Source organism: Macaca fascicularis, chromosome 7, assembly GCF_037993035.2.
Source record: "Macaca fascicularis isolate 582-1 chromosome 7, T2T-MFA8v1.1".
Lineage (NCBI taxonomy): Eukaryota > Metazoa > Chordata > Mammalia > Primates > Cercopithecidae > Macaca > Macaca fascicularis.
The window spans coordinates 27,977,228-28,000,930 of NC_088381.1; the positions used below are offsets into that span (position 1 = coordinate 27,977,228).

General features: G+C 38.0%; 1 protein-coding gene across 13 annotated transcripts in view; it reads right to left on the reverse strand.

Moving 5' to 3' along the window:
• Positions 1–23,703, reverse strand: part of DMXL2 (Dmx like 2) — a 173,181-nt gene that overhangs the window by 69,115 nt on the left and 80,363 nt on the right. For all 13 annotated transcript variants that reach the window (XR_012414972.1, XR_012414973.1, XR_012414971.1 and 10 more), the window contains 2 exons: positions 6,271–6,360; positions 3,645–3,762 (listed from right to left, as the gene is read on the reverse strand). Coding sequence is in view for 9 of the 13 variants with exons in the window: in XM_005559563.4 (XP_005559620.2) it covers positions 3,645–3,762; positions 6,271–6,360 (208 nt within the window). In the remaining 4 variants the exon portion in view is untranslated. The remainder of the gene's footprint in view (positions 1–3,644; positions 3,763–6,270; positions 6,361–23,703) is intronic.

Genomic DNA, 23,703 nt, shown 5'->3' on the forward strand with positions numbered 1-23,703 from the left:
CCCTAGAAGAAAACCTAGGCAATACCATTTAGGACATAGGCATGGACAAAGACTTCATGACTACAACACCAAAAGCAATGGCAACAAAAACTAAAGAGCTTCTGCACAGCAAAAGAAACTATCATCAGAGTAAACAGGCAACCTACAGAATGGGAGAAAATTTTTGCAATCTACCCACCTGACAAAGGGCTAATATCCAGAATCTATAAAGAACTTAAACAAATTTACAAGAAAAAAACAACCCCATCAAAAAGTGGGCAAAGGATATGAACAGACACTTCTCAAAAGAAGACATTTATGCGGCCAACAAACATATGAAAAAATGCTCATAATCACTGGTCATTAAAGAAATGCAAATCAAAACCACAATGAGATACCATCTCACGTCAGTTAGGATGGCAATCACTAAAAAGTCAGGAAACAACAGATGCTGGAGAGGATGTGGAGAAATAGGAACACTTTTACATTGTTGGTGGGAGTATAAATTAGTTCAACCATTGTGGAAAACAGTGTGGCAATCCCTCAAGGATCTAGAACCAGAAATACCATTTGACCCAGCCATCCCATTAGTGGGTATATACCCAAAGGATTATAAATCATTCTACTATAAAGACACATGCACATGTATGTTTACTGCGGCACTGTTCACAATAGCAAAGACTTGGAACCAACCCAAATGACCATCAATGATAGATTGGATAAAGAAAATGTGGCACTTATACACCACGGAATACCATGCAGCCATAAAAAAGGATCAGTTCATGTCCTTTGAAGGGACATGGATGAAGCTGGAAACCATCATTCTCAGCAAACTAACACAGGAACAGAAAACCAAACACTGCTTGTTCTCACTCATAAGTGGGAGTTGAACAATGAGAACATATGGACACAGGGAAGGGAATATCACACACCAGGGCCTGTCGGGGGGTGGGGGACCTAGGGAAGGGATAGCATTAGGAGAAATATCTAATGTAGATGATGGGTTCATGGGTGCAGCAAACCACCACGGCACGTGTTTACCTATATAACAAACCTGCACGTTCTGCACATGTATCCCAGAACTTAAAGCATAATAAAAAAATAATTAAAAAAAAAAAACTTGGCCGGGCGCGGTGGCTCAAGCCTGTAATCCCAGCACTTTGGGAGGCCGAGATGGGCAGATCACGAGGTCAGGAGATCGAGACCATCCTGGCTAACACAGTGAAACCCCGTCTCTACTAAAAAAAAAAAAATACAAAAAATAGCCAGGCGAGGTGGCGGGCGCCTGTAGTCCCAGCTACTCAGGAGGCTGAGGCAGGAGAATGGCGGGAACCCGGGAGGCGGAGCTTGCAGTGAGCTGAGATCCGGCCACTGCACTCCAGTCTGGGCGACAGAGCGAGACTCCGTCTCAAAAAGAAAAAAAAAAAAAAAAAAACCTTGCTCTAAAGTTAGTGGCATAATGAGGGTGTATATAAGGTATCACTTTAGATTAAAATACTCTTCTTAATAGACAGTGAAAACACAATATGTAAACCTTGTTTGGATATAGATTCAAACAAAAACACATAAACAAAAACCTCAACTTTTTGACAATTCAATGAAAAATGGGAGTAGTTATTGCATGATTCTGAGGAATTTTATTATTTTATCAATTTGATAATAGCAAATACGTAAGGGAGTTATTTTTAGAAATGCATATGGAAGTGAAACAACACTGCAGGTGGATTTGCTTTAAAATATTTCAGGGGGGCCAGGCACGGTGGCTCACACCTGTAATCCCAGCACTTTGGGAGCCGAGGCGGGCTGATCACTTGAGGTCAGGAGTTCAAGACCAACCTGGCCAACGGGGTAAAACTCCGACTCTGGTAATAACACAAAAAAATCAGCCAGGTGTGGTGGCACACGCCTGTAATCCCAGCGGCTTGGGAGGCTGAGGCAGGAGAATTGCTTGAACCTGGGAGGTGGAGGTTACAGTAAGCTGAGATGACGCCACTGCACTCCAGCCTGGGCAACAGAGCAAGACTCTGTCTCGGGGGAACAAAAAAATTTCAGGGGGGAAAAAGAAAAATTGTGTAGACAAAGCAAGTGTGATAAAATCTTTAACCTACATTATAATTCAAATATGGAGGTTCACTTAATTATGTACTTAATTTTGTCTATTTTTGGCATTTTTCTTAACTAAGAGAGTAATAAACTTTTAATTAAAACTTAGAAAGTACAAAATAAAGCAGAAGCAGAGAAGAAGAGAAACCTACACAAGTCCTTTAAGAACACAGCTATAAAATCAGGAAGAAAGAGAAACTTCACACAAAAACTAAAGGAAAACCAAGAAAGCATTGAGGAAATCTTTTGGCCTGATTTAGCAGTGGCATAACAAATACCAAAAGCGAGAAATAAAGAAAATTTTTAATGCAAGTCAATTAAAATATTATAAAGAAAAGTATCAACTTTATATAAGCATTGAATTCTGGTAAGTTGGCATATCTTTCCTGTTAGAAATAACGTGATAAATGGCAGCTACATTTGTTGGAAACCATATTAAAAAGATTAACCCAGGCAAAGGTAAGATACTACAGAAAAGTAAATTTTAAATCTGTAAAGAAGTACTGCTGTTATAATGATAGTGAAATAAAACTGAACATAATTGAATAACATAAATAAGAAAAGTTTTGTGTATGAAGAAAGAGATATGAAAGAAAAACAAGTTACTAGTCTGGCGAGTGAAAAGATGTTTGAGCTAAGCTTCTTAGAATACAGGACCTCAATCTGATTTTCCACGAAAGCAAAGGAAATTATCTGCACAAATTACATAGAAACAGTTTCCTGAGATGCTATACATAATTTTGTGATGAAAACTACACTAAGAAAATTAAATATGTCCATCTGGATATTCACAATTTGTAACCAAATGAAATTAATTATCTAAAAACCCTTTGTAAACTAAATATTAACACAGGCACTTAATTCTTAAAGACATGGCTTTTCAAATAGGACATGTTGGTTTTATAATTATGAAGTTATATATATATACACACAATTTTATTTGCCAATTTAAAAAACTTAAATATAGTTTAACGTCTGAAGGTAACATTTTAAGCTAAGTTATAAAGCTTAAACTAAACATCATATTGTTTGTTTTTGAAAGGGTTAAACTACTTACTTTCACAAAAAGGAAAAAATACCACACTTCAAAGGGGAAAACTGTGAGACGTTACCTTGCATTCACTATTTCCATGAGGTTTCTACTGTCCCACACAACATGATACCTTATATCTTATACTCATCATTGGTCTGAAGCAATTTACTGGTAATTTTTTAAAACCTACAATAAAATTAACTGTTTTCCTTGAGATACCAAATAGAACTACCAATCAAAATAATTTATTTACAGAGTTGAATAATTAAACTTACTTTTTAAAACAAATTAAGGTTCATAGACACCATTTCTTGGCAAAAGTCTATATCACCGGTGAACTGTCTTGCAAAATGTAATGTTCACCCACATGCCCTCTTCATCTACAAGCAAGCAATTTTGACAGAACTAACTGGTGTATCTGTCAAAAATTATGAGAGTGATAACTTTTGAAGATCCATACTCAATGAAAGCTTAGAGATCTTTTTTTTAGCATGAAGGTAAACAAATGCAGACTATTTTTTTAAAGTACCTTGTGATGGCTGAAAAAATATTTCTGTTTCCTTTTTCTCCATATCTTCTTTATGTGGTTTATATCCTATAATGAAGTCTTCTTGAAACACATGAAGCAACTGTGTATTTGAGCCACACTACAAATATGAAAAAAAATGAAGAGGTTTTATCTTTGAAATTCTCTGTCTCCCATCTCCCATCCATCACCTCCCCAATGCTAATGCAGAAGAAATATATCTAACAATTTCTATTCTTTAACTACTACTAATTAGAAAGAAATAAAGCAACAGAAAAAAATCATTAAAACTATCCTGGTCAGAGAAAAATTACTTTCAAAGATATCACAGCCAATAGCAGAATAGAAGAACTCTAGCAGAAACAAATCAACCGGTTTGCTTCTCAAAAAAACAAAAACAAAAAAGAAGCTACAAAAACCCAAATTTAAAGAGCAGTTAAGCAACCTTCACCACTTTGAGCCTGAAAGCATCAGATTCACAACTGACTGGGGAGGGCTGCACTAACTATGTAAGACACACTAGACTACTACACAACTTGCAGTTTTTTTCAATTCCACCAGAGAACCAAAAAACAAAACAAAACCCAGAAAGCTCCTCAAAGTATCCCAACAGCTCTGACTAGTGGGAATTACGAGGGATCCTGTAACAGCCAGCAGGAGGCTACATCTCTAGAGAATTAAACTCACACATAAGTAACTAGAACCCCTCAAAGGATGGATGAAACATCAATGTCAACTGCTATGCTCCATGACCACGTTTTAAGACTGTCACGAATGGCTACTTAGAACCTTAACGTGAACTGAAGTTCAAGGAAAGGCTACATCCAAACAAAAGCTTATTTTGGAAGTGTATTAAGACAATCAGATGGCACCCCCAGAGATTTCAAGAAAGGGAAGTAGCTATGATTATCTTGGCATTTGATGAGGAGTCAATAATCTTATAAAGGAAAGCCTGCCTCTTTACATAATAGAAAGAAATAAAAGGATTACAATATTTGGTTGGGCCACACAATTTTAGGAAAGTTATAGGGCATTTTGTGTTTCTATAGGTAGAAACATTAAAAATCTCTTCACATTCATTGTCTAGGAGGTCACCTTCCCAAGGGACAAAGAATAAATGAAAGTAAAGAGAAGGGTGATACCTTTATGGATATAGAAATCATACAACACACTGGGAACAAACCTAGAAAGAACTTTAAACTTTGTCATTCATTATTGCTTACAGTTGACCAGGCCTTCTGTTAAAAATAGCCACAAGGAGCGGGGAGAAAATGCTGAGCAAATATGAAGTAAAAAGACTGCTTTGTGAGAGCAGGCTATATTAATATCCCATGGTAATCAGTGCAAAGGAGGCTAAAGTAGGGGATGAATTTAACATCCAATCCATTAAAAATTAACTTATCTGTAGGAAGGAAGCCAACCCATGCTTCTACATCCCTATGGAGTAGAAAAAAGAAATCACAGGCTGAATCTGAAGAAAGGTGGGGCACTGGGGATTAAAAAGCATTTCCCAGGAGGTATTAGCAATATGGGTCTGGCAGCCCCAGTTCTGCTATCAAGAGATGATGTATTTTATCTATATTAGCAGAAATGACTACATTTTCCCCAAAAAAAGTGCAAAACACCAAAGAAAATTTATGATATAATTCTATACTTGCTTTTAACTACAGTTGGCTCTTTCTTCATTTCCTTGTTTAAAACTATTGGTAGCTTCCTTACCAAACTAAACCTTTTCACATTTGGAATTAATGTTAGTTCTATCCCTTAATACATAAACATAGTCCTAAAGAAACAAATATCCTGAGGGCTAAAATGGGTTTTACATCTCCCTGTAGGGAGAAGGGTTCTCCTTATTTCCTAGGTAGTAGGTAGTGGGGAATACTGACTACACAAAGGACCTGTTATTAAAAAGTATATGTTCACTTTGATCTGACTTTCATCTGCATTTTAAAGGACTTCATAAAAGTACCCAACATGGGGCCTAACAAGGCAAACACTCTGAAGCTGAGGTCACCCTCTACTGAGTTGAAAAGAGTAATAATATAAAACGAGAAACCACAACCCGATCCTCTATGCAGCTGCACTGTATTTTCTCTCAGCACTTCAAGAACAAGGTCATGGTTTCTCTAACTGAACCAAATTTCCTTTGCTACAAATACAATTCAACTGGAGAAGAATAATTCCTTTTTAAAAATGTTTTATTTAAATAGCTTTCGGGGAACAAGTGGTTTTCTTGTTACATGGATAAACTATATAGTAGTGAATTCTGAGATTTTAGTGTATCCATCACTCACGTAGTGTACACTGTACCTAACGTGGTTTTTTAAATCTCTAGTTCCATTTCCACCCTCCCGCTTCTGAGTCTCTGAAGTCCATTATATCGCTCTGTATGCCTTTGCATACTCATAGCTTAGCTCCCACTTTATAAGTGAGAATATATGGTTCTTGGTTTCCCAAGGAGAAAAATAATCCCTAAATCATTAGTAGATTTTCACTATGGGAATCAACTGAAGTTGTCTGCATTTAATAACAAACAAGAAAATTATTCTGAGAATGACATATATCATATACACATAAAACATCATGGGATAAAGTATATAATATCACCAATTCACAAGCATGTTTTTACTTGGTTGGTTATTGCATCGAGTTCAATAATGCAGCCAGGTCGAGCAGTAGACTGTTGGCTCACAATATTAAACACTTCTCCAATAAGTTTCTGTAAATAAAAAACACAAAATGTTAATGGCCAACAACTTAAAATCTATTGTCAATATGATACAGTATCTTGGACATTTAAGGCTCCCTCTAAATAGTCACTGATTGACAATGCAATGTGATACATTCAGAGAAATATTTCAACTTTCTATACTCATTCTCATGTTAACTCTAAAGTTAACTAAGCAGAGAGAAAACTCTATAGTGTTTATAAAAATAGCATATAACTTCAAGGCATCATATCTTCTTCATTTCTGCAGCCTTAAAGCCCAAGACAGACATGGCTAAAGATCTGGCCCAATGCCTGAGTGGTCTGCAGACGTGCAATGACATTTAAAAGTACAACCCTGCCAGACTGAAGGTAAGGGCAATGGTTGAGAAGAAGTGGGATTGTGTCTTGGGATAAGGATGTAGGAACTAACACATGAAGCCTAACTTTGGAACCCCAAAGCCCAAAAACTTTCTGCTAAAAAGAACAGTCCTCCTCACCTATGTTCCAACCGACTTTCTCTTGCATAAAAACCTTTCGGTAACTTCATCTGAAACGGTTGCCTCAGAAAGAAATGCCCATTCTCCTCAGCACCCACCTTTACTACTTTTCACTACCTCAAAAAGGCCAATGAGAGGGGTTAGAGGCTAGCTTCGCCTAGATACAAGTACAAGGTAGGGGAGAAAACAGCATTTATACTGGAGTTGTAGAAACTTTCTTATTGGTATCAGTAGGATTCCAGAGAGCATCTAAGAAAATGGATTCTAGGGTTATTAGATCAAAAGAAAAAAAATATGTAGTTAGGTAGGGCTGAATTTATTGATATGGGTATGTTCACCCAAGATTCATGATTTAAAGTGTTAGCTCAGACATTTAGAAATAGTGTTAACAGGGCCAGGCGCGGTGGTTCATCCCTGTAATCCCAGCACTTTGAGAGGCCGAGGCAGGTGGATCACCTGAGGTCAGGAGTTAGAGACCACCCTGGCCAACATGGTGGAACCCCTCTCTATTAAAAATATAAAAATTAGTGGGGAGTGATGGAGGGCACCTATAATCCCAGCTGTTCAGGAGGCTGAGGCAAGTGAATCACCTGAACCTGGGAGGCGGAGGTTGCAGTGAGTCGAGATTGCGCCACTGCACTCCAGCCTGGGTGACAGGGTGAGACTCCATTAAAAAAAAAAAAAGAAAAGAAAAGAAAAAGAAATGGTGTTAACAGTCTGCTGGGTTTGTTCATTCAAATCTGGACTCAACTGTGGCCTATAGTTGGTGAGGTGAAAACAGTGAAATTTTTCTAGTACACAACAAAGCTTTGCTACTCAAAGTGTAGTCAATGGACCAGCAGTGACAGGAAGTTTTTTATGAATGCATACTTACTCCCTGAAACTAAGACACCTGTGTTTTAACGAGACTTACATAGGATTCATGTGTATACTAAAGTTTAAGTAGTACTGCTGTAGATCACTTGTTCTCAATCTTGGCTGCACACTGAATCACCTGGAGAGCTTTAACAATCAATGATGCTAAGGTCCCACCTACAGAGATTGAGGTGCTGCCAATGTGCAGCCAAGGTTGAGATCCCCTCACAGGAATAGATATGTATTCCAGCTAAGGATCTGCTTTCCCTGCCCACAACTCTCTGCCAGTACTATAATTAACAGACTTTCTGAACACTACACTACAGAATTCCAGAATTCTACAGAATCTCACTCAACATCACCTCCAACAAGAAACTCATTTTATAGTGGAAAACACTACTGGAAATTAGAATGAAGTGAAGCATTCACCCAGGGTGCAAAATTTAAAAGAGTGCTCAAAGATCAATAATCAAGAAAAATAATATTTTAATGCAATATTTTTAAAATAAAAATTAATGTAAACAATCCATAATGAGCAAAATATCCAACATTTACATACAGAACCCAATAGTATCTTAATGAGCCATATTGATGCCATTAATGTGCATCAAAACTGCACATACGTGTTTTGATATATATTTTTTTTAATTGTTAACATCTTTCTTTTGTTTTTTGCTCTATTGGCCTCCAATTTCCAGGCTCAAGTGGTCCTCCTGCCTCAGCCTCCCAAGTAATTAGGACTACAGATGCACGCAACCATGCCTGACAAATTTTTTAATTTGTTTGTAGAGACAGGGTCTCACTATGTTGCTCAGGCTGGTCTCAAACTCTTGGCCTCAAGCAATCCTCCCACCTCAGCCTCCCAAAGCACTGGGATTACAGGCATACCACTGCACCTGGCTGTAGTTAACATTTTTCTGGAACATTAAAGTAGCTGAAAAATGCCAAAAATTGAAAAGTAGGTGCATTAAAACTCACGTATTACTTTAAGTTTAAATTTATTTATACCAGAAATTTGACTAATTATAGTTTCATTTTTCTGGCTTTAATGGAAACAAACACATTAATAATATTTTCAAAATCTCCTTCTTTGCTTATCTTGTTTTGACAAAGTCTCTTTTTTTTTTTTTTCCCAGACAGAGTTTCACTCTTGTTGCCCAGGCTGAAATGCAATGGCATGGTCTCGGCTCACTGCAACCTCCGCCTCCCGAGTTCAAGTGATTCTCCTGTCTTAGCCTCCCGAGTAGCTGGGACTACAGGTGCATGCCACCACACCAGGCTAATTTCTATATTCTTAGTAGAGACAGGGTTTCACCATGTTGGCCAGGCTGGTCTCAAACTCTTGACCTCAGGTGATCCACCCGCCTCGGCCTCCCAAAGTGCTGGGATTACAGGCATGAGCCACCGCGCACAGCCCTGAATTACATTTTAAGGGCATCATTCTAACTCCTGTGTTGAGAACAGACTTTGAGAAAGCAGAGCAAAATCATAAAGGAAAGCAATATAAATTTTTTCACACTCAAACCTCTAACTTCCTATCCAGTCTCAGCTATTTCCAGCAGCCATTCACATTCTATGCTATGGCTGTAATAAACTACTTACAGCTTACTATGCATATTCTTATACCTCTGTGCATTTTTAGTTGCTGTTATCTCTACCTGAAATATCCTTTTCCTCCTTCACTTTCACGTCTTACCCATTCAGTAAGTCTCATCTCAGATATCTGCGCCAGAAATTCTTTCCTGACCACCACAATCTGGATTAAGAGTTGCTTCTAACTGTAGGAAAAGCCATCTTATCTGACAGCATTGGACAGAGAGAGGATAAATCACTCAGCAAGGTCAGTTAACCCAGAGAATCATTTTTAAAATAATATGTATACTTTAAACATTTTGTTTTATTTTAAACATAAACATATATAAATAACTGATATTTTGGTGTTGAGTAAGACCTTGGAGTATGGGCTTGTTAATGGGAATTACAGGTCTTTCTTGCGTATGCCACCCCTGTAAGTCCTTGGCTGTATTTTTCAGTTCTTTAAATGGAAATAGGCTGGACACAGTGGCTCACGCCTGTAATCCCGGCACTTTGGGAGGCCGAGCTGGGTGAATCACCTGAGGTCAAAAGTTCGAAACCAGCCTGGCCAACATGGTGAAAACCCCGTATCTACTAAAAATACAAAAATTAGTCAGGCATGGCAGTGCGCACCTGTAATCCCAGCTATTTGGGAGGCTGAGGCACGAGTATCATTTGAACCCGGGAGGCAGAGGTTGCAGTGAGCCGAGATTGTGCTACTGCACTCCAGCCTGGACGACAGAGCAACATTTGGACTCAAAATACATACATACATACATACATACATACATACATACATACATACATACATAAATGGCAGTAAAAACATAAAGACACCTACAAAGCACTTTGAGTGCAGTTTTTCTTAAACATTTTCCTCCTGAATCTTTTACAGTTGTTTTGACCATGTCTAATTAAAGAATGATTTTTAGCAAAATTGCTTCCAAAGCACTTGTTTTTATAAAAACATTCACATTTTTATACTTACATTTCATCAATCTATATAATAATTAAGTTATAGAATGACACTAATCTGTGCAACTTGACATATACAAGGTTGAAAATAAACACAGCTGGCTCTTGAGAGACAGTCAACATAGTTGCAAGAGCTTGGTCTCTACAGCTAGGCTGCCTGGGTTCGAATCCTGATTCTACCATTGCTAGCTGACTAAACTGGGACAAGTAATTACGTTTCTCTATGCTTCAGTGTCCTTACCTCTAAAGTATAGACGTAATATTACATTTTTCTTAAGGTTACCAGGAAGGTGAAGTAAGTTAATATATGTAAAGCATTTAGAAGAGAGCCTGACATACAATAATCACTAGATAAAAGTTTGCCAGCAGCAGCAGCAGCAGCAGCAGCACTTTTTTTTCATGTTAAGTAACTTTCCCAGCTATTATTAAGGTTACAAGTCAACTTGTGGAATCAACAAAGCCTGGTATACTACTCCCTATGAGCATCCATCCTATATTTTATAGAGGGAATGGACAGCATCAATGAATCCAATGAGCTGGCTTAAGTGGAGGCCAATTAAATGAATTTCACATCCTGAAATCAGCCTTTTCTTCTAATTTACCACTTATTACATACTACATGTACATATTTACATGACTCTATAGATACAAGATCCTTGAAAGTAGGGACTGCTTCTATTCATTTTAACACTATTAGCACCTGGTACAATACGCATATTTATTCTTCCATGTACTATAGGTTATGCACAGTGAGTCCTCAATGAAAATTAAAGATTGAGTAAATAAATTACTGAGTGAAAACAAATTACACTTTAGATCATTCCTACTTTAAAAGCTTGTTTTTACTAATAGTAGCACACACTATACCACCCTATCTTTCAACACAACTTCTCCCTTATTTATTTGTAGAATACCTTAGTAAGTACTCATTAAATACCTGAATGAATGGATCTCACCAATCTAGCATCACTGGGTGAAGATAATCAAAAGCTTATTTTTTAGGCACCAAAACAACTGTATTTTTGATATTTTAAATGGAATTTTTTTTAAAAAGCTTAATCCCTGTCTTCATAAACAGCTCGCTAAACATAACTCTCTTCTTGATGACTGGCAGTCACATTTATGAACATTAACTATTACTAATGCCTTTAGAGATCTAATGACTTCAAGTACTGTCTTTGTAATAATAAATCCCAATGTGCACTGGTACCTAATGTGAAACATTAGGAATATCTCCAATTGCCTGTAAAACAGGTATCTAAACTAAACTTAGGGGCTGGGCACAGTGGTTCATGCCTGTAATCCTAGCACTTGGAAGGCTGAGGTGGCCAGATCACTTGAGGTCTGGAGTTCAAGACCAGCCTGGCCAATATGGTGGAACCCCATATCTACCAAAAATACAAAAATTAGCCAGGCATGGTGGCACACGCCTGTAGTCCCAGCTACTCAGGAGGCTGAGGCACAAGAATCGCTTGATCCTGGGAGGCGGAGGTTGCAGTGAGCCGAGATCATGCCACTGCACTCCAGCCTGGGCAACAGAGCAAGACTCTGTCTCAAAAAATAAACAAACAAACAAACAAACAAACCAAACTTAGGAAACTAAAACCAAGGTCACCTTACATTCAATGTGTCCAAAATTTAAGTCATTGTTAATACCTCAAAACTATCTTGCCATAGCTACTGGAACAACTGTCACAAACTAGAAACCTTAGAATCCTCTGTTTTCATATCCATATTCAAGCAACTACTAAGCTCTGCTCCTCTCCTTTCCTAGACTATGAAATCCCACTTTCGATCAAGTTTGTTTTACCACAAGCTTAGTTGACCTCAACAGACTCCCTGCTATCTTCATGCTTCCAGTACCTACCAATTCTACTCTACCCTGCAAATTAATCACTGTATTTCCCTTCCTGTGCTCCCTAAATCTACCCCTCTATCTACAGAACAATATTTATAGCTTTCAAGTATCTCTTACAAAATTTTTAAAAAGCTAGCCTTTACTTGGCATCTACTAAAAATCTCATTTGAGGAATAGGAGAGCATGTGACAACTTCTTGCTACATTTTGTCTCAGAATTAATAGAAGTAAATAGGAGAACTGCTATTGTATTAAGAAAATCAAAACGATGAGCAGAAACAATGGAAATGTGACAGAAAGTAGTCACATCATCTTAAGAGTTTAAGATTGAAAATAAGGGCAAGACTCTATAGTCGATATTTTAGAAAGGTTAAAAAATCCCAGAATGCCTTATAGTATGGGGGTCTCAAAGTCAAAATGGCTCAAGGAAGTCTGGAGGCTCAAGAGACTTTGAAAGCTCCTGACTATGCGACTACAAATATAACTGATGAGAAAAGAAAGTTGATCAGAGTAGTGGGTTAAATAGTATCCTACCAAAATTCATGTCCACTCAGCATCTCGGAATGTAACCTTGGTTTGGAAGTAGGGTCTTGCAGACATAACTAGTTTAAGAAAAGGTCATACTGGATTACAGCAGGTGCAAAATCTAATGTCTGGTGTCCTTACAAAAAAGGATACACAGAGACTCTCAGATGGAAGAAGGCCATGTGAAGACAGAGGCGGACTGCAGTGATGCAGCTACAAGCCAAACACCACAAAGGACTGCCAGGAGCAATCTAGGAAGAGGCAAGGAAGGATCCTCCCCTTGAATATCAGAAGGAGCATGACCTTGCCAACACCTTGAATTTGCACTAAATGTATATACACCAAAGAACAGTGCTGAAAACTATGTGAAGCAAAAACTTATAGAAGTAAAAGGAGAAACAGACAAATTCACAATTATAGTTGGAAACTGCAATACCTCGCTCTCAAGACTTGATAGAACAATTGGGGAGAAAATCAGTAAAGATACAGAAGAACACCATCAATCAACACCATCAATCAAAACAAGAGTAACTAACATTTATAGAACACTCTACCCAACAACAAGAAAATACACATGTTTTTAAGTGCTAGTGAGTGGAACTTGTACTAAAATAGACCAGGTCCTGGGCCATGAAACAAACTTCAACAAACTAAAAAGGACTGAAATCATACAGTACATTTTTCTACCCTGATGGAATCAAACTAGAAATTATTAACAGACACTTGGATGCTACATCATACACTTCTAACTAATCGAGGGTTGAAGAGAAGTTCTCAAGGGAAATCAAAACATATCTTGAACTAAATGAAAATAAAAATGCTACATATAAAAATATTAAAGCAGTGCTGAAAGAAAAATTTGCAGGCACTAAATGTATACCTTAGACAATTTTTTTTAAATTAAAATCATTAAGCTAAGCTCCTGTCTCATAAATCTAGAAAAAAAAGAACCAAAGAAAAGCCCAAAGCAAGCAGAAGGAAGGAAGCAATAAAGAGCAAAAATCAATGAAGATAAAAATGAAAACATTACAGAAACAAAGAGCTCAATTAAACAACAAGCTGATTCTTTTAAAATATCAAGAAAATTAACAAACCTAGAGAACTTCCTCAACTTTATAAAGAATATCTACAAATAACCCAACAGCTGAAGGCAGGAGAAGAGGAAGATGGCAGAATAGAAGGCTCCACCAATTGTCCCCCCAGCAAAAACACCAATTTAACCACTACATGAAAAAAAAAAAAACACCTTCATAAGAACCAAAAACCAGGTAAGCACTCACAGTACCCAGTTTTAACTTCATTATCACTGAAAGAGGCACAGAAGAGGTAGGAAAAACACTCATGAATCACCAACACCACCCTTCCCCCATACCCTGCAGCAGCAGCAAGGTGCTGAGTTTCCGTGTACGGGGGAAAGGAAGAGCAAGCAAGTGTGAGCACTGAAGTCAGTGCTGCCTTGTTATATAGCAGAAAGAGAAACCAGACCAAACTCAGCTGACACTCGCCCATGGAGGGAGCCCTACCCAGAGGGGAATAGCTGGATCCCATCTGTCTGAGCTTGATTCCCCAAAAGCCTTGCCACCATCAGGTGCTCTGGGGCCTTAAATAAACTTGAAAGGCAGTCTAGGCCACAAGGTCTGCAACTCCTAGATGAGTCCCTAGTGCTGAACTGGACCAAAGACAGTGGGCCTGGGAGGCATGCAACCTACTGAGACACCAGGCGGGATGGGTAAAAAAGTGCCGGCATCATCCCTTCCCTAACCCCCAGGCTGTACAGCTCACGGCTCCAAAGAGACTCCTTCCTTCTGCTTGAGGAGAGGCGACAGAAGAGTGGGGAGGATTTTGTTTTGCCTCTTGGATACCAGCTCAGCCACAGCAGGATAAGGCACTAGTCAGAGTCATGAGGCTCCCTTTCCAGGCCCTATCTCCCACATGACACTTTTAGACACACCCTGGGCCAGAAAGGAACCCACTGCCATGAAGGAAAAGACCCCTGGGGCAGGATTCATCATCTGCTAACTGAAGAGCCTTTGGGCCCTGAATAACCAGCAGCAATATCCAGGTACTATGACGAGGGTCTTGGATGAGACTGGCTGGCTTGAGGTGAGACTCAGCACATTCCCAGCTATGGTAGCTACAGGGCAAGACTCCTGCTTGAGAAAAGCAGAGGCAACGTGCTCACTTCGACAGCACATATACTAAAATTGGAGAGAAGTAGAGGCAAAACTAAAGGGAACTTTGTTTTGCATCTTAGGTACCAGCTTGGCCACAAGGGAGTAGAGCACCAAGCAGGCTCTCGGAGTCCCCAGTTCTAGGACTTGGCTCTTGGACAGCATTTCTGGATCTTCTGTGGGCCAGAAGGGAGCCCAATGCCCTGAAATGGTGAGTCTCAGACCAGGCAGCATTTACCACAAGCTAACCAAAGGGCCCTTGGTCCTTAAGAAAACATTGGTAGTAGTCTGGAAGTACTCCCTGTAGGCCTGAGGTCATGGTGGCCACAGGGTAAGGTTCATCTGCCTTTGGAGGGGAGAGAAGGGTGGGAAGGACTGTGTCTTGTGGTTTGAGTATCAGCTCAGCCACAGTACAATAGAACACCAGGTAGACTTCTAAGGTTACTGACTCTGCTCCCTACCTCCCAGATGGTACTTCTAGACCAGCCCAGTGGATGGAGGAACTCATCACCCTAAAGGGAAGGACACGGGCCTGGCTGACTTTGCTACCTGCAGATTGCAGGAGGCCCAGGGCTTTGAGAGAACATAGGCGGTAGCTGGGGAGTGATTACAGCTGGCTTTGGGCAAGAACCAGTGCTGTGCTGGCTTCAGGTGTGACCCAGCACAGTCCTAGAGGTGATGGCCACAGGGGTGCATGTGTCACCCCACTCCCATCTCTAGGTGGCTCAGAAAAGAGAGACAGAAAGAGAAAGAGAGAGAAGGAGAGAGAGGTGAGAGATAGGGGGAGAGAGAGGGGGAGAGAGAGGGAGAGGGAGAGGGAGAGGAAGAGGGAGAGGGAGAGGGAGGGAGGGAGAGAGAGAGAGAGATAGAGAAAGAGAGACTGAGTTTGTTTGGAATACAGTAAGGGAAGAGAACAAGAGTCTCTGCCTGGTAATCCAGAGAATTCTTCCAAATCTTATCCAAGACCATCAAGGCAGTACCTCTAAGAGTCTGCAAGAACCATAGCATAACTGGGCTTGGGGTCCCCCCAAAGCAGATACAGCTTAGATCACAACACCCAAGTCCTTTTAAATACCTGGAATGCCTTCCTAAGAAGGACAGATACAAGTAAGCTCAGACTGTGAAGACTATAACAAATACCTAACTCCTTAATGTCCATGCACCAAAGAACATCTACAAGTATTAAGATAATTCAGGAAAACATGACCTCACCAAATGAACCAAATAAGGTACCAGAGACCAATCCTGGAGAAACAGAGATATGTGACCTCCAGACAGAGAATTCCGAGGAAACTCAAAGAAATTCAAGATAGCACAGACAACAAATTCAGAATTCTATCAGATAAATTTAACCAACTAATTTAAATAACTGAAAACAATCAAGCAGGAATTCTGGAGCTAAACAACACAACTGGCATACTGAAGAATGCATCAGAGTCTTTTACTAGCAGAATTGATAAAGCAGAAGAAAGAATTTGTGAGTTTGAAAACAGGCTATTTGAAAATACACAGAGGAGACAAAAGAAAAATGAATAAAAAACAACAAAGCACATCTACAGGATCCAGAAAATAACCTCAAAAGGACAAATCTAAGAGTCATTGACCTTAAAGAGGAGGTAAAGAAAGAGGTAGAGGTGGAAAGCAATAGCAATGGGGAAATTCCCAAGCCTACAGAAAGATATCAATTTATTCCAAGGGGTAGTAACAGAGAAATTCCCAAGCCTACAGAAAGATATCAATATCCAAGTACAAGAAGGCTATAGAACACCAAGCAGATTTAACCCAAAGAAGACGATCTCAAGGCTTTTAATAATCAAACTCCTAAAGGCAATAAAGAAAGGATCCCAAAAGCAGCAAGAGAAAAGAAACAACATATAATGGAGCTCCAGTATGTCTGGCAACAGAATTTTCAGTGGAAAACTTACAGGCCAGGAGAGAAAGCCATGACATATTTGAAGTGCTGAAAAGAAAAAAAAAAATTACCCCAGAATAGTGTATCTAGTAAAAATATCCTTCAAACATGAAGGAGAAATAAAAACTTTTCCAGACAGACAAAAACTGAGGGATTTCATCAACACCAGACCTGTCATACAAGAAATGCTACAGGAGTACTTAAATCAGAAAAAGGAGGACATTAATGAGCAATAAGAAGTCATCTGAAGGTACAAAACTCACTGGTAATAGTAAGTACACAGAAAAACACAGAATATTATTACACTGTAACACTGGTGTGTAAACTGATCTTAAGTAGAAAGACTAAATGATGAATCAATCAAAAATAATAACTACAACTTTTCAAGATACAGACAATACAAAAAGATATAAATAGTAATAACAAAAAGTTGTAGCAGGACAAAGTTAAGGAGTAGAGCCTTTATTAGTTTTCTTTAGGCTTATTTATGCAAACAGTGTTAAGTCATAATTAGCTTAAAATAATGGGTTGTAAGATAATATTTGCAAGCTTTGTGGTAACCTCAAATTAGAAAGCATACAGTGAATATATCAAAAACAAAAAGCAAAAACCTAAATCATATCACCAGCAAAAATCATCTTCACTAAAAGAAAGACAGGAAGGAAATAAAGAAGGAAGACCACAAAACAACCAGAAACAAATAACCAATGGCAGGAGTAAGTCCTTACCTATTAATTACTTGGACTAAATGGACTAAATTCTCCAATCAAAAGAAATATGGTGGCTGAATAGGTAAACAAGATTCAATAATGTGTGGCCTGCAAAAAACACACTTCACACATAATGACGCACATAGGCTGAAAACAAAGGGATGGGAAAAGATATTCCATGCCAACAGAAACCAAAAAAGAGCAGGAATAGCTATACTTATATCAGACAGATATACTGATATCAGTATCATTATATGTCTGATACTATGTATCAAATAAAATAGTTTTCAAAACAAAAACTGTAAGAAGAAACAAAGAAGGTCACTATATAACATTGAAGTGGTCAATTCAGCAAGAGGATATAACAATTCTAAATGTATACGTATCCAACACTGGAACACCCAGATATATCAAGCAAATATTAGAGCTACAGAAAGAGATAGACCACAATACAATCACAGCTGGATACTTTTACATCACTCACAATTGGACATATCTTCTAGACAGAAAAATCAACAAAGAAACATCAGACTTAATCTGTACTATCAAAAAAAGGGACCCAATAGATACTTACAGAACATTTCATCCAACAGCTACAGAATATACATTCTTTTCCACAGCACATGGATCATTCTCAAGGACAGACCAAACGTTAGGTCACAAAACAAGTCTTAAAACATTTTAAAAAATGAAATAATATCAAGCATCTTCTCTGACCACATTGGAATAAAACTAGAAATCAATAACAAGAAATTCTGGAAACTATACGAACATATGGAAATTGAACAATATGCTCCTGAATGACAACTGAGTCAATGAAGAAATTCAAAAGAAAATTGAAAAATGTCTTGAAACAAATGATAATGAAAACATGACATACCAAAATCTATGAGATACTGCCAAAGCAGTACTAAAAGAGGGAAGTTTATAGCTGTAAGTGCCTACATCAAAAAACAAGGAAGACTTCAAATAAACAACCTAATGATGAATCTTAAAGAACTAGAAAAGCAAGAGCATACCAAACCCAAAATTGGTAAAGGAAAAGAAATAATAAAGATCAGAGCATAAATAAATGAAACTGAAACAAAGAAAACCATACAAAGATCAACAAAACAAAAAGTTTTATGAAAAGATAAAATAAAATTGACAAACTTTTTCCCAGACTAAGAAAAAGACAAAGAAGACCCAAATAAATAAAATCAGAGATGAAAAAAGAGCTATTACAACTGATGCCAAAGAAATTCAAAGGATCAACAGTGGCTACTATGAGCAACTATATGCCAATAAATTGGAAAATCTACAAGAAATGGACAAATTCCTAGACACATACAACCTATCAAGACTGAACCACAAAAGAAATCCAAAACCTGAATAGATCAGTAAAACAAGTGACAAGATCAAAGCCATAATAAACAGTCTCTAAGTAAAGAAAAGCCCAGGATCCAATGGTTTTGCTCTGAATGCTACCAAACATATAAAAAAGAACGAATACCAACCCATTCAAATTATTCGAAAAACACAGAAGGAAGGAATACTTTCAAACTCATTCTATGAGGCCAGTATTACCTTGATACCAAAACCAAACAAAGACACATCAAAAAAAGAACACAGGTCGATAACTCTGATGAATACTGATGCAAAAATCCTAAACAAAACACTACCAAAGCAAATTCAACAATATGGTTAAAATGATTAAAAGATCATTTATCATAACAGGGATACAAGGATGGTTCAACATATACAAATCAATCAGTGTGATACATTTCATCAACAGAATGAAGGACAAAAACCGTATGATCATATCAATTGATGCTAAAAAAGCATGATAAAATTCAACACCCCTTCATGATGAAAACTCTAAAAAAAATCTGGGTGTAGAAGGAACATACCTCAACATAATAAAAGCCATACAGCACAGACCCACAGCTAGTATCATGCTGAATGGGGAAAAACTGAAAGCCTTTCCTCTAAGATCTAGAACACAACAAGGATGCTCACTTTCACCACTGTTGTTCAACATAGTGCTGAAAGTGCCAGATCAGGCAATCACACAAAAGAAAGATATATAAAAGGCATCCAAATTGGAAAGGAAGAAGTCAAATTATCCTTGTTGGCAGACGGCATGATCTTACATTTGGAAACACCTGAAGACTCCACCAAAAACCATTAGAACTGATAAATTCAGTAAAGTTACAGGATATCAATCAACATACAAATATCAGTAGCATTTCTATAGGCCAACAGCAAAAAATTTGAAAAAGAAATTTTGAAAAAGTAATCGCGGCTGGGTGCAGTGGCTCACACCTGTAATCCCAGCACTCTGGGAGGCTGAGGCAGGCGGATCACGCCGTCAGCAAATCAAGACCATCCTGGCTAACACAATGAAACCCTGTCTCTACGAAAAAGAAAAAGAAAAATTAGCCGGGCATGGTGGCACGTGCCTGTAGTCCCAGCTACTCCAGAAGCTGAGGCAGGAGAATCACTTGAACCCGGGAGGTGGAGGCTGCAGTAAGCTGAGATCGCGCCACTGCACTCCAGCCTGGGTGACAAAGACTCCGCCTCAAAAAAAAAAAAAAAAAAAAAAAGTACGCCGGGCGTGGTGGCTCAAGCCTGTAATCCTGTAATCCCACCACTTTGGGAGACCGAGACGGGTGGATCACGAGGTCAGGAGATCGAGACCATTCTGGCTAACATGGTGAAACCCCGTCTCTACTAAAAAAATACAAAAAACTAGCCGGGCGAGGTGGCGGGCGCCTGTAGTCCCAGCTACTCCGGAGGCTGAGGCAGGAGAATGGCCTAAACCCGGGAGGCGGAGCTTGCAGTGAGATGAGATCCGGCCACTGCACTCCAGCCTGGGCAACAGAGCGAGACTCCCTCTCGGGAAAAAAAAAAAAAAAAAAAAAAAGTCATTTCATTTACAATAGCCACACATAAAATTAAGAACCTAGGAATTCACCAAAGAAGTGAAAGATCTCTATAACGAAAACTGTAAAACACTGAATAAAGAAATTGAAGAGGACAAAAAAATGGAAAGATAGTCCATGTTCATGGATTGGAAGAACTGATATAGTTAAAATGTCCATACTACCCAAAGCAATCTACAGATTCAATGCAATCCCTATAAAACACCACTGATATTCTTTACAGAAATTTTTAAAAGATCTAAAATTTATATTGAACCACAAAAGACCCAGAATAGCCACAGCTATCCTAAGCAAAAAGAACAAAACTGGAAGAATCATATTATCTGACTTCAAATTATACTACAGAGTTACAGTACTCAAAACAGCATGGTACTGGCACAAAAACACACACACAGACCAATGGAACTGTGTTTCATTGAGAATCCAGATACAAATCCACACACCTACAGTGAACTCATTTTTGACAAAGGTGCCAAGAACATACAATGGAGAAAAGGCAGTCTCTTCAACAAATGGTGCCAGGAAAACTGGATATCCATATGCAGAAGAATAAAACCAGACCCCTATCACTAACCACATACAAAAATCAAATCAAAATGGATTAAAGATTTAAATCTAAGACCTCAAACTATGAAACTACTACAAGATAACATTGGGGAAACCTTCCAGGACATTGGTCTCAGCAAACATTTCCTGAGTAATACACAACAAGGACAGGAAACCAAAGCAAAAACGCACAAATGGGATCACATCAAGTTAAAAAGGATAGGATACAATCAACAAAGTGAAGAGACAACCCACAAAATGAGAGAAAATATCTTCAAACTACTCATCTAAAAAGGGATTAATAACCAGAATATGTAAGAAGCTCAAACAACCCTATAGGAAAAAATCTTAATATCTAATCAAAAATGGGCAAAATATTTGAACAGATATTTCTTAAAAGAAGACATACAAATGGCAAACAGACATGTGAAAAGGTGCTCAATATCAGAGATCATCAGAGAAATGCAAATCAAAACTACAGTGAGATATCATCTCACCCCAGTTAAAATGGCTTATATCCAAGACAGGCAATAACAAATGTTGACATAGATGTGGAGAAAAGAAAACCCTCATATGCTATTGGTGGGAATGTAAATTAGTACAACCATGATAGAGAACAGTTTGGAGGTTGCTCACAAAACTAAAATAGACCTACCATACAATCCAGCAATTTCACTGCTGGGCACATACCCAAAAGAATGAAAATTAATATATTGAAGAGGTATCTGCACTCCCATGTTTGCTGCAGCTCTGTTCAAAATAGCCAAGATTTGGAAGCAACCTAAGTATCCATCAACAGATGAATAGGTAAAGAAAAAAAAAATGTGGTACTTATACACAACAGACTACTAATTGGCCATAAAAAAGAATGAGATTCCGTCATTTTGCAGCAACAAGGATGAAACTGGAGGTCATTATTTTAAGTGAAATAAGCCAGGCACAGAAATACAAATATTGCATGTCCTCACTTATTTGTGGGAGCTAAAAATCAAAACAAGTGGACCCATGGAGATAGGGAGTAGAAGGATGATTACCAGAGGCTGGGAGGGGTAGTAAGGGATTGGCGGGAGGCAGGGACGGTTAATGGGTACAAAAAAAATAGTTAGAATTAATAAGACCTAGTGTTTGATAGCACAACGGGATGACTATAGTCAATAATTTAATTGCTCATTTTTAAATAACTAGAAGAGTATAATTATATCGTTTGTAACACAAAGGATAAATGTATGAGGTGATAGATACCCCATTTTCCATTATTTCATTAAGAATTGCATGCCTATATCAAAACATCTCATGTACCCCACAAATATATACATCTACTATGTACCCACAAAAATTTAAAAAAATTTTTTAAACCTGCAACTAACATTATATGTAATGATCAAAGACTGAATGTTTTTCCTCCAAAAATGGGAAGAAGGCAAAAACATCTAATCTCACTTCTTATTCAACATGGTGTTGGAAGTTTTAGTTACCACAACAAAATAAGAAAAACAAAAATCATACAGATTAGAAAGGAAGAGATAAAATTGTTCCCATTTATAATGACACAATTATCTACATGGAAAAGTCCCAGAAATCTACCAAAAACACTCCTACACCTAATATATGCATTCAGCAATGTTACAGGATACAAGATAAACACACAAAATTCAATTGCATTTGTATATTCAATCGTATTTGTATATTCAACTGTATTTGTATATCCCGACAGTGACTACCTGGACATCAACATTAAAAAGACAGTACCATTTACAATCAGTAGAATAAATGAAATACTTACGTATAAACCTAACAAAACATTCACAGGACATGCATGCTGAAGACCACAGGAGAGGGAGATTGGGGATACTATTGAAAGTTGTTTACTATATATATATTTATACATGTTTACATTATAAATATATATATATATTTATATATATATTTAGAGATGGGGTCTCACTATGTTGCCCAGGCTGGTCTTGAACTCGTGGGGTCAAGCAATCTTCTCATCTCAGCTTCCCAAAGTGCTGGGATTACAGGTGTGAGTCACTGTGCCTAGCTACATTATATTTTGAGTACTGTACTATTATTTGAAGGTAGACTATGAGAGGTTAAAGATGCATATTATAAAACCTTGAGGTACCACCAAAAACAAAACACTGAGTATAACGGAGAACAAATAGAACCATAAGAAAATACAAAATCCCCCAAATCATGGGGAATGCCATCAATGGCAGAAAACTAAAAACAGGCAAAAATTCCCATTTTCAAAAAGGAAAAGAGCATACTTCCGCAGGGCAGACTGAGGAGCTTAATGTCTATCTAGTACAATGTTTTGGTCACCAAGAGATGTCAAGGTGTATATATTATACCTATCATATATTAAAACAAATCACCCCATGTAACTTTGACTTTCTTCTTTGACTGCAGAAGGTAGAAAGAGTGTATTTTATTTCAGAAAGTATATGACAGGCTGTCTCACAGAAATCCTTGAAACAAGCTGGAAAACATTCCAAAAAATGAAAATGGAGAAAGATTTCAAATGTATACTGCTAGGTTCTTTCTTCAGACCTGCCTGTTTATCATATTAATAACTGACTCAGATAATGTAGATATAACACTCTTCAAATAGGCTGGTGACATAGTCATAAAGCAGTAACAAATATATTAAATAACATAATCCAGATTCAAAAAGATACTGAGAGACTGGACTGTTTAGTTGCGCTCAGCAAGATGAAATGTAATAGGAAAAAACAGGTCTACATTTGGACCCCAAATCCAAATGCACAAATATAGAATGGAGAAGACAAGGCTTAGCAG